The sequence below is a fragment of the Amaranthus tricolor genome, chromosome 5 (genome assembly GCF_026212465.1).
Source record: "Amaranthus tricolor cultivar Red isolate AtriRed21 chromosome 5, ASM2621246v1, whole genome shotgun sequence".
NCBI lineage: Eukaryota > Viridiplantae > Streptophyta > Magnoliopsida > Caryophyllales > Amaranthaceae > Amaranthus > Amaranthus tricolor.
In genome coordinates this window covers 15,144,578-15,157,456 of record NC_080051.1, presented here as the reverse complement: position 1 = coordinate 15,157,456, position 12,879 = coordinate 15,144,578, and the positions used below count along the sequence as shown (strand labels likewise).

Sequence of the window (12,879 nt, the reverse complement as noted above, 5' to 3'; positions counted from 1 at the left end):
ATTATAAACTTACAGTCTTATATAGTTTTAAAGTTATTTAAGTATAATGAAACCTAAAACAACCTAAAATAAACTATTAGAAATATAGTATTAGTCTATATATTAATTAATAATAATCAATTAGATACTTAATCAATATTTTATTAAAGATTTAATTGGAACTTGTCTAATATAGACTTGCAGCTATGTCGTTAAATTGTAAGTTTGATCAAGTTGAATGAACGAAACTAATCAAAAATTAAACTATTATAGACTTACAGTCTTACATAGTTTTTAAGTTATTTAAGTATAATGAAACCTAAAGCTAACTAAATTAAACTATTAGTGTATATGATAATCAATTAGATACTTAATCGATAGTATATTAAAGATTTAATTATAACTTGTCTATTATTGTGAATTAAACAAAATTTAACCACTAATAACGATTTAAAATTTTATGTTAATTCATATTTTATTTATTTCAAAAAAAAATTTATTTAATTATGTTTATATATACGTTATTTAATAACTCATAATTCTAAATAATTCTTATTCAATTTTATCGCTAATTAGTTTTTTTTAAGAAAATATTCATTAAAATTTAAAATATTCATTAAATTTGAACTATTGATTAAATTTAAGCCATTGATTAAACTTTCAATAACCAATCACACACAACTATAAATGCCACATGAATTTTAAATTTTCAACTATTAATTTCAAAATGGTTTCAATTTTAGCCGTTTATTATTTTTTTCATGAGTAAATAAATAAGAACTAGACCTAATACTTCACATTTCTGATCTAATTTTCCCGCAGCCCGGCAGCCGTGTAGCTTCTTCCCTTCCAAATTCCAATCGTATCTGCCATTGACGAACGCTTCGTGCCTACCATTGACGAACGCTTCCGAATTCCAATCGTATCAGGTAATTTCACTTTTGTTCATATTTTTTCTGGGTAATTTGTATTTGTTTTCTTTGAAATGAGCACATTTTGATGTTGGATGATATAATTGAGAGTAAGTATGTCTTGCATATTATTTGTCATGAAATTCTGTAAAACAAAAATTGAAAGATGGTAGTTCATTACCATATGCTCGTTAGAATTGCTTCGTCCCTGGAAATGTTGATATAATTAAAATTGATATGATTTGTATTTATTCCTTCGTCCCTGGAAATGTTGTAGCAACTTGCAAATTGCAAAATGTAGGTTGAATGATGGTAGTTCATTACCATATGCTCATTAGAATTGCTTTGAAAACTTGATTTATGGAAGTAGATACCTGACTAGAATAACTGTATACTGATATCGTGTTGATAGATTTATGGAAGTAAATAGTTGATGTTAATTAGAATGAGGATTAGGAAAAGAAAGGTTCCCTTAACTATTGTTTCTTTCAATATCCTAAACTTTTTCAATATCCTCTCGGTTTCTTCACTCCTACGCGCCTTATCAATTGCTTCCCTTCTCAAGTTATGTATCTCGTTTCTAAGCTCCTGATTCTCTTTATCGAACTTAATAATGATGTCTTTTTGCCATTCGGTGCCCTCTGGATCAACCTACCTAAAGTAGGTGCCTCCTAATCCTTCATTTTGGAATAGTGGACAGGCAACATATTGACGTCCAGGATCAAAATCGCTCCAATTACGACCGTATTCAACTTCATGACCGCAATAACAATGCTCTTCCATTGAATGAAGCTTTTAGATATATTAATGAACAAGCATAAAGACTTTAATTTTTTGCTTTAAGCAAATTCAATAATAACATTAACAAAATCAACAAAAATTCAATTCAATAATAACAATAAATAATGAATAGAAAATTACCTTAACTTTGGATGATATTTTGGGTGAATTATAAATGAATGAATTGAGTTATAAGGTTTTAGTATTTATAGAAGATTGGTTTAACGGCTAGTTTGAACACAAAACAAAAGGAACAAGTCAAAAAAAGTAAAAACACCTGTTTTCACTTACTAACAACAGAGGTGACCTGGTCAAACAAGGTCAGTTGCTGCCAACAGAGGGTTGACCCTGTTTGACCAAGTTTCCTCTTTCGTAGTTAGTAAGTGGGAATAGGTGTTTTTTGACCAGTTTCTTTTTGTTCGCAGTTACTAACTGCGAATTGTAATGAACCTGAGCCTTGGGGTGGAGATGCTTATAAATGGAACTAAGTTCATCCGTGTCTTAATGTGTGCGTTTTTTCGATAAATAATCTTATCTATTTCAAATTTTCCATAATTCACAAATAAAATTCAAGCGAAGGCGCCCTAAAAGGCCTAACAGGGTTTAGAAGATGGTCGTCGTATTCAGATTGCAGCCCTTAGGCGGATCTACTAAGGGGCGTGTTTCAATTTTGAAAATTGAAAATTCCAAACCCTAAAATTAAACCCAACCCAACCTACCACCCCACCCACGACGCCGACGGCTGGTCAAACCTGCCGCCAACTAGCTGCATCCACTGCTGCGTGGACCGGTCAAAACTCCCTATAATCTAAAGCCTGCCAGTCAAAACGCCTCACGAGTCACGCATGCACAGGCCACCTTGGCTTGCTACCTAGCATGTTCATCCACTCCAAATAACATATCCAAATTTTTTTAGATTTTGAAGTCCCCAAATATTAGGGTTTCTCAATTTCTAATAGTTCTCCATCTTGATTGGTAATCTTTCTTTTGATTTCTTCTATTTTTCCAAGCTTCTGTTGATTTCAAATTCATTACAAGAGATTTCATTTTTTAAGCTATTTAATTCTTATGACTTGAGACTAGCTATTACTTCTTCTGAATCTCCAAAATGATTTTGTAGTACCCGTATTAGGGTTTGGTTCTTCTTCGATATTATCTTCCAATAGCTCTTTGAGACTCTTTTTCTTAGTCTGCTTAATGGCGGAAGTGGAAGATCCAGACATGGTATTTTGATTTCTTCCTTGTTTAAAATATTGGGCAATTTTTTCTATTGGAGAAAAGCACATCTGTTGATGAAAATGGGAATGTAAAATTTGATGCAACATTGAAATCGTAATCAAATTTTAAGGCGGAATCAATGAGTGGGTGATTCAATTTGAAAGAGAAGTCATTGACTAGATTAGCATTTGTTTCAGTTTCTCTCGAAGCTTCAAAAATTGGTTTTAATTGAGAAATTGTTAATGTTTATAATGATCTTGGTTTCAATTAAAATTGGTATTTTGTTGAATTTTATTATTTGACTTTGGCTTGGGATTTTTGTGCAATGCAGCCATTAACTATGAGAAATCAATGGCGTCTCCTGCAATGTCTCCACCACCATATTTTCTCACCCTCTTATTTTCCTTCAACATTGTCTTCTTTCAAATGTTTGCCAAAGATCACATCTATTTACCATTTTTGTTCTTCTACCAATAATTTAGCTCCATCCAACTATGCTAATGTACTTGCTTTGTTATTCACTGCAAAAGAAGATCCTCGACATTCCCAAGCAACAAGGGTACTTACCCATAGAGTTTCAATCTTGAAAAATGAATTAGTTAAGGTTAATGAAGATTTTGTTGCTGCTCGTCAAGTCCTTGAAGAGATGGGTTTTCCTTTGTTTTGTTCTTCCTCTGATGGGTTTCTTGAGCTTTTGAAACAACTTCATGAGTTTCCTCGTTTGTCAATTGAGGTGTGTATTCTTAATTTCCTTTTAATTTCATGGGCAGTATTCAAATTTATATTATTTGATTTATAAATTTAGGTTTTTTTGCTTGTGATTTTGTTGCTAATTGGTGTATAGAACAAGTTCTTTTGATAAGGGTATGTGAAATAACTTGAGTTCAACTGGAATAACTTTATGAATTTCCTGGTTTATTTGTTGAGGTGGGTATTCTTAGTTTATTTTATGTTTTCATGGGTACTTTTCAAATTTGCATTTTTGATCATACATGTACGTTTTTTGCTGGAACAACTTTGTGAAAGCTCAATAGATCCCAAGATTGAGGATTGAGCATGAAACAAGAGAAAAGGTTTACTCAACTATAGTTACGTGAACGTCTAGTTTATTATTGATGTTAGTGGAGCTTGGAGTTCAATCTTTGAATTCTTAATGAGATTACAAGAGAGATGAAGAATTTATGTGATTTGGTAGTAATTGACTAGGCTTAGCTTATTATTAATACAAGGAGCATGGTGGAGATATAAAAGAAAGTGAGTACGAAGCGTCAGAAAAATTCTTTCATTAGTTGGAAAAAGCCTCATTCTCGTCCAAACATCAGGACTTTCTTGCTCAAGCATTAACATCATCTGAAACCTTGTGTCTCAATCTCGATCAAATGCTAACATGAGCATGCTTGTTTGAGAAAACCAAGGCATAATCTTTTGAATCTTCACGGACCATCTGCTTGCTCGAGCATTAGCCAAATAGCACATCTCTCGCAAAATGATAGAAATTAGATGCATCGCACTCCTCCAAGATGATACTTCAGGCATACATTTGTCCATGCTTAACATGGACTTAAGGCATCATTACAACAATCATCACCTTTACTTCAATCCGCTCAATCAACTCTTCTTCAACATACCAGAATAATCATGCCTCACCACATTACACAGACCCCGAACATGTGTACAACATCATACATACACACACTAATGTCCGTCAAAAGGCTCACAAGATGCAAGGTGGGAGATCAATCAAGTTAACTGCTAATCTACTAATGTAAATGCAAGAACTAGAGTACATTCATGATCAATCAATCACCAATATAATTTGAATCCTAAAAGCCAGTTAACCATTAGATAATTAGAGGTATCTTTCAATTACCTCAACTATCAACTACCGTTTCACTATTTTCTAACGACTCTCATTGGGCTTTGCCATGTAGCGACTCTTCGTACTGAATATACCTGTCATACATAATGTTATCGTTAACGTGTGTATAAAGAATGCATGCCATTTGTTGTGCTTTGGATTAAGGACTAAGCCCCATAAAGCGCTTGAAATAAGATCTAATTGACATGGTTTTGATGATATTCATGGAGAAATGCTCAAATATCTTCTTAGTTTACCTTCTTTGACTAAGTTACAAGATCAACCATGAAAGTCTTCAAACCAAGAAACTTTTTAGCTTCACAAAAAACTTTCATATTAAACTCGATAACCAACAACTATTTCAAGTTCTTCACTTCAAACAAATCTAACATTACCATGCCATTAACATAGAACAAAATGTAGATCAAGGAATTATTCACAAGTCTCCTGAAGTAGACACCCCTATCATAAGAGTTTGTTGTGAAATCATGAGTGACTAAAAGAAGTCAAAAATTTTATACTTTTGTTTTAGAGATTGCATCAGACTTCTCCAAGTTAACATATATGATCTTTGTTTCCTAGTACCTCAAAACCCTTATAGGAAAATGTTTCACAACTTGTAAGAACACTTTATGAATGTCTGTCCTCTTAACTTGAGTAAATTCCTTTTCAACAATCCTTACTTCATAGATAGGACCCGTAAAATTCAATGATATTACTTTCTTCTCGAATACCCAATTGCTAAGCACAACCTTGTTATTAGGTGCTTTATTTTCCAAGTTAGATTCTCCTAAAGATTTCATCCTTACTTCATAAGAAGTTAGCAACCAACCACTTGCTTGTATCATGGGAGGCAATACCCTTCTTGTAATATCAACATCTTTAACATTCATAAGTAGGACAATCACATTCTTCAATGTACCTTCTTAGAGGCTTGCCTTACCTCTTTTACCATTAAATGACTATTAGAGTAGCTTACATATGTTGGAAATGATTAAAACTTTTTAGAGGATTCATCAACGCTTCCACATTAAGAGTAATCAATTTAGAATCATAAAATAAAAGAAGCCTAGAAACCATACCATAACCCATAAAAATAATTTTTATAGCTCTTAGATTCAAGTTTATCCTCAATTACATGTATATAATTGAGACTACCAAAGAACTTTAACATAGGGTAATTAACTGATGGACTCTGCCATACTTCTAGAGGCGGCTTGAAGTTGAGACTGAGGAGAGTGATTAACTAAGTAGTTTTCCATTGATACGTATTCAGCCCTAAAGTGTTTGCTGCGTTGCTTGAGCTTGGCATGATTCAACATCTTGCCCTTTTAAATTAGGCCTTGTTCATCCTCTCTACAACAACATTTTTTGGGTTTTCCAATGCAAGTTCGATGCCTCACAATGGCATGCTTGAAGAAATCATGGTCTTTCACTTTAGAAATAGCATCATTCTGATTCTTTATGAAGTAACACCATACTAGACTAGATAAATCATCTAAGAAGGTGAACATATTGTTATTACCACCAATAGATTTCTTTTTTGACGTACCGTATAAATCTAAATGAATATAATCTAGGATCCCCTACGTGTAATGAATTTCCAACTCAAAGCTAACGTTCTTTATGTTTTTAAATACATATTGTAACAAAAGCAAAGATAACGAAGCTTCTTGCTTCTAAACAATCCTTGCTTGCAAAGGTCATTCATGCAATGTTCACCTTTGTGACGTATTCTCATGTGCCAAAGCTTTATATCACTACGCCGACCGTAATGATCGAACCTAAAATTGTGGAACCATGTAGTACATATACGCTAGCAATCATAGTTCCCTTCATCATCATATGGTAAACTATCACAATTTTCATAGATCCACCTTTGCATTGCACAAGGAAAATCATATTCCTTTTCATATTTGAAACATGTATGACATTAGTCAATGTTCTAACAATCTCATCAAATGGTAAGCATCTTACAAGTAGGTTTATTACCCATTGTGATATTTATTCCATTAACTAGGTGGTGAAGAAATCTTTGTCAAGTGACATGTAAAAACTAACATCTCTTTTGCGCTCACCCTTTTCCTTTTACCCATGTGTGGAATTAAGAACACTACCATCTCATCATTATTGTTACTACTAGCTTAGGCAAAGCCTTATATTTGAGTAGCTATCTTAGGGCATCTAAGGCAAGTTCCTTAGCCTGGTGAGGATGGGTTAGGCGCCTTGATACTTAGAACATATGATAGCGTCTAAGGCCCTCGCGTCAAAGCACCTTAGGGTACCTTTTGGTCTTTGTCTTAGAAGAAGCCCATTTGATACGGAACCCATCAAACATGTTTTCTCTTGTCCTATTCTTTATTTCTCTCCTCTTTTTCTTTTTTTTTTTATCTTATTTTGGGCTTTTGTTTTTTTTGTTGTACTTTTTAATTTATTTGGGTTTTGAGCATCAAAGACTAGCAATTGACTCCTAGTGCCTAGGCTCTAAGGACCTTTAGCTCCTACGATGCCTTGCTTCTTTTAAAATTAAGGGCCAATAAGAAGTCTCTTTACTCCTTAGACCTAACAATTAACATTATCACTAGATTATTTCTTTTTCTATTTCCAACATTCTTTCATAATGCGACCTTTTAATTTACAATAGTTGCATGTTATATGCTTTTTTTGGTCATCTAGACTTTGATATAGCGTTGCATTTGGCTTTATTTTCACCACTACTAGTATAACATGTTTATCAATTTTATCCCTCAAATAAACCAAGATAACTTATGTGACAATCATGCATCATTCAGTTTCTTTGAGATAATGTATTTCACATTATCACTGCCATTAAGTAAAGTTTCACATAGTTTTTATTTGAGGGTGACAAAGATCATAATATGTACTCTTTCGTTCCACAAAGATTGCTACATTTAATTTAAAAAGCTCTCACATTAAAAAGTAGAATGTAGCATTCTCTATGCGACGAAGGAGTGAATTCAAAATCCGTGTCAAATTTCACATCTATGTTTTGCAAATGTATTGTTATTGAATAAAATTCATATATATATATATATATATATATATATATATATATATATATATATATATATATATATATATATATATATATATATATATATATATATATATATATATATATATATGAAGCTTTAGCAGTTTACCCTCCTTTAAGCAAAGCTTGTAAAGTCAACACTGTAAGAGTTGTTGTTTGTGACGCTATTTGGCATGTTAAGAGACTCTAACTTCTCCCATATACCCTTGGGTGTAACTTAATTGGCAACTTTCCTCAATACCTTTATATGTGCGAGATATTGTATAGTCGATAAAGCTTTTGAATCAATCTCTTCCCACCTAACATTAGTCATTCTATGGGGTCTCATGTTTATACCACCAGATACCAATAGCCTTATATACACTATGTGGATTCAAAATAACCTTCATCTTCACTTTCCATTTGTCGACTCATCAAGCTTTTTAATATCTAGTGGTTTGTAGTGGTTGGTGATAATGAAAGCATATGAGGTTAAAAGTGGGACAATGTTGAAATTTAGGATTTTAAATGTTTTTTTAGAAAAACGATGTATAAAATATAGATTTTCAATTATAGTCTGCAAAGTTGTAAATAATTTACTTGATTTTCAATTACTTTTAAGATTTAAGAGAACAAAAATGTAGCTAGCTTTCTTTTGAGAATGTTCTTTTATATCATGTATATATTTTTTTAAAATGCATAGTTATTGTATGCTACTAGGTTAGTACTTAAACATTCAAAACCCTCGCTGCATTTTTAGTTTTAAATTAATCGATGAGAAGGAAACTGAGATGTGCAAAATTTTTCTTAGGTAGGTTATGTCGTATTTCATATCATGGCCGATATGCTATGAAAGATAAATGGTTTTTTAATTAATAAGTTATAATTTTTAGATTGGAGTATAGAATGTGGAGTGAAGACATCTAACCCTCCTTATGTGGGTATTGAAGCACCGAGGCAATGTATTATTATTGTCAGGGGTGGAACTTCTATAGGAAGAGAAAGGGCGTCGACCCCACTTTTTTCTCCTAATATAATATGTAGGGGAAATGCAATTGTGGATCGCTCTTTGATCAATCATCACTACACCATATTCTCCTCCAATTTTTTCTTATAACTTCATTGTTTTAGGGTTATCGACACTCACTATGAATTTTACAGTGATGATTACTAGGGTTTCAATGGTCTCTTCGTCAATCTCACATGACTCCTCATGTGTTTCTTGCTAATTATGAGTTATGAGCACACTCAATTCTCTTCTCTTACAAATATACCCAATCCTCCATTCCTTGTCATAACGAAAACATATTCCTCTCTCCTTACTCTCCTAAAATTCCTTATTTGACAATCTCATAGTATTGTCTTGGTGAATCTTCAAAGAAGATGAAGAGTCGGGTGGGAAAATATGTGTTTTTAGGGTTGCCTAAAAATATAGCTTGTTTGTTTTTGTGGTGGGGTATTGTGTTAGGGCTTCTCTCTTGTATTTGTAAGTTTCGGTAGGGTTTTGGGAAAATTTGTTATGGTAATTGTTGTTAGGCCCAAAACTGCTTGTTACTTTTGGCCGAACTACTGCCAACTTCTCCTCAATTGTAGTGGCCCATTCTATAGCCTTTTTTATAGTGTCTAGCTTAAGAACCTTGAACTCCGTTTATATTTTTCTTTTCAGCTCACGAATGAAATTTCCCAGCAAAAACTTCTTACACACATCATCCAAAGGGGAACCGTTCTGGATAAACTTTTCCTAATATTCCTCCACACTGTTGTCTTGTCTTGCCTAATAGTCAACCACTACTCAATGAGAGATCCTTCTTTGTGACCACGAAAATGGTGGAGCATCATCTTCTTCGACATCCTCCAAGTAGTGATTGGGTTTCCTTTTGTTCTCCCATTGATACTACAAAAGGGCATCTCCATCTACTATAACTTTTCGTCCTTTGTGTGTTGGTAAAACTCAAAACCATGTTCCACTCTTTCAATCCAACCATCAGAACCCGTACGAACATCCAATTAACGCTGTCTCCACAGTTGCTATTATTTCCTTTAAAAAATACTAATATAATAATGGTTGTCTTAGTCTAAAGGTAAAATTTTTTTGAAGTAAGAAGTCAAGAGTTTATGCCCTTGCCCCACTTGATTTCTAACCCAAGTTTAGGATTCATCCTTTGCTCCCTTCAATATTTGACCCAAATTTTGCCACTAACTATTATTGTATATTGGGCAAGATTGAACTCTTTCATTAGATTTGTGTTTATGGTTCTTAAAGAATTTTAGATCTTGGATGTTTCAAAAGCCTTATTAGTTATGATGAAATTTCATTTTAAGTGTTATCAATAAGGGTTTTGCTTGGTAGAGCTTATGGATGTTTTATTTTCACAATGCAGGTTTTCGATTGGCGAAGGAAACATACTGGCTTTAGTTTTCCTATATCATATGAGGAGTATGCCAAGGGTATTCAAGTTGCTGGTAGAGCTAGGAATGTTGATCTTGCAGTTGAGTTATTTACCGAGGCTGCTAAAAGCGGTGTCAAAACATCATCTATTTATAATGCATTGATGAGTGTCTATATGTTGAATGGCATGCCAGAGAAATGTCTATCACTATTTCGGGAATTCAAGAAAGAAGGATGCTGTACTCCTACAATTGTAACTTACAATATCCTAATTTCTGTGTTTGGTCGTTTGATGTTGATAGACCATATGGAAGCAACATTTCAAGAGATAAACGACTCGGACCTCTTTCCTACTTTGATGACATTCAATAATTTGATTGCTGGATATGTAACCGCATGGATGTGGGATCGAATGGAGAATGCCTTTTTGATGATGAGCAATAAGTCCATTGAGCCCGATACTCACACCTATAGGCTATTGCTAAGAGGCTATGCACATTCTGGAAATATGAAGAAGATGGAAGAGATCTATGAGCTGCTGAAACGTAATTTTGATAAGGATGACGTGTCTATATTCAAAATGATGATTATTGCATATTGTAAGAATTCTTGTGAAAATAGAATAGAAAAGATTGATGCACTAATCGCGCAGATTCCTAAATATGAATACGAACCATGGTTGATTGTGTTACTTATTAAGGTTTATGCAGAAGAACAACTGTTGGAGAGGATGGAAGCATTTATCGATGTTGCCTTCGAACAACAAACTAAAGTATACCCTATGCGTGTGATGCGCTCAATTATCACGGTCTACTACCATTTAAACGCCGTTGACAAGCTCACGTGCTTTGTGAAGCGTGCAGAATCTGCCGGTTGGAGGATATGTAGATCCCTCTACCATTGTAAAATGGTGATGTATTCAGCCCAAAATCGCCTGCAAGAAATGGAAAATGTACTTGCTGAAATGGAAAATGTCAACATAACTCGAACCAAGAAAACGTGGGCTATTTTGTTCCACGCCTACTTGAATTCGGGACCAAGATGCAAACTTGAGCAAGTACAAGGACTGTTGTACAAATTGGGATAGTGGTCGTGGTTGATAGACATTCTGTAACTCATATGAAGGTGCATCACCTTGCCATGTTTTGCAATACTTCACAACATATAGCTGCAATGAATTTCACTATCTTTTTGTTGGAAGATTGTTACACATGGACCTACAGTTGAATCAACAACCCATCAATTTTTAGGGTTCCATTATGTTTGACTTCATCTTTTGGCTCATTGGAAATCATGTTCACTATGCTACTGCGGAAGCTGAAACAGGAGTTGGAGCTCCTAATAATGTTTGTATAGAGATTAGAAACATCTGATGTAGGCTTGAGAAGAATTTGTGATGATCATAATGAATAGTATCCTTATATTGTTAAGTGCGTTGGTTATTAGACATAACTAGGACATTTTTAATTTGTAGATATATTTACTTTGTTCAATGATTTGATGATTTACTTCTGTTATTTTGTATAATTGTTTCACAAAAGGTGTGTTGTTTGAGGTCATGGCTGCAATATACCTTTGATTGCAGCTAATTCCGACAGTAGATCATGATATCCTAAAGCTGAAGCGCGGAAGTTAAGCCTTTTGAGGACCTTCAGCTGCACCCTCACGGTCATACCATCTCCGGTATATCAAGGTCTTTACTATTAATAGTATACTGATATTTTCTTATTTTCAATTGAATAATCACTAACTCACCTGCTCTGATAATTTTATTGTGACCTAACTTGTCTCAGAGTCGGTTGCTGCTCCTTGTAGCTCTTCCTCAAGACTGTGCGGGCATCATCTTAGACCTTCCCCTTCCCTTTATCTTCTCTTATAATTTGGTATCTAAACATCGTGTTAGTCCCTCAAGTATATCAGTATATTGTGCAAATTCATTCACAGTTCAATGGACACTTGGTGTTGCATTTATTCTACACCTTTCACTTCATCCTTCTTGCTAGCAGATCATTTATATTATTATATATTATGTTTAGATTGGAGAAAATGGAAAGAAAAGTAGGGGAAATGAAGGGATTGTATCTTTATCATTTGGATACCAATAGGGGGAGGGAAATGGAGGCAAGAGAATTGAAAGAAAGATTTCCTTCACAATTATTACAAAACACATCATTCCAATTTTGAAATGATTTGGAAGGAAATACAAAAATCTCCCCTCCTTTCTCTTCCCCTTCCCTTCCCTCTCCCACACTTTTCTTCCTTTTAAAAATGTTATCCAAACACAATGTTAGTCAATTGAGGTATCAAAATCCGAGGACTTAGACAATCTGCTTCATAAGTCAAGACTGTCTCGAATGCTTCTAAAAATGATTTGTTTTGTAAATATACTCTTGGTCCTTTTCTTTATGGAAGCCCTGGAAATAAAATGAGGTAGTTCTATTACATAACAATCGTTGTATAATGGATTTTGTGTATATAAAACCGAAAATCTCCATTACGTAATGTGTGATTTCAAATCATAGAATAACAACCATTATATGATGTTATTCTAACACATTAGCCATTATTATCTTATTTTTATAGATTATTAGGTTTTGAAAAGTCCATTATAAAATTTAATTTGAATATATGCTTTAGAAAACTTCCACATTTGATTATCCCATCGTTCTAGAAAACTTGAATTACTATTATAAAATTATTTTTTTTTCAA

General features: G+C 33.6%; 1 protein-coding gene across 1 annotated transcript; it reads left to right on the top strand.

The window, feature by feature from the left end:
* The first annotated feature begins 785 nt into the window (after positions 1-785).
* Positions 786-12,598, top strand: LOC130812898 (pentatricopeptide repeat-containing protein At2g30780). Its single transcript, XM_057678537.1, has 3 exons — positions 786-908; positions 3,220-3,621; positions 10,162-12,598. Exons 2-3 carry the CDS (start codon positions 3,229-3,231, stop codon positions 11,254-11,256), a joined length of 1,488 nt encoding a protein of 495 aa, XP_057534520.1. The 5' UTR covers positions 786-908; positions 3,220-3,228; the 3' UTR covers positions 11,257-12,598.
* Positions 12,599-12,879: the final 281 nt, after the last annotated feature.

What these genes read in the sequence shown, in the direction of transcription:
- LOC130812898 (XM_057678537.1), top strand. Translation starts at nt 3,229, where the DNA reads ATGAGAAATCAATGGCGTCTCCTGCAATGTCTCCACCACCATATTTTC. An exon ending in TTCCTCGTTTGTCAATTGAG is followed by an intron (nt 3,622 to 10,161) that starts GTGTGTATTCTT and finishes TTCACAATGCAG; the next exon opens with GTTTTCGATTGGCGAAGGAA.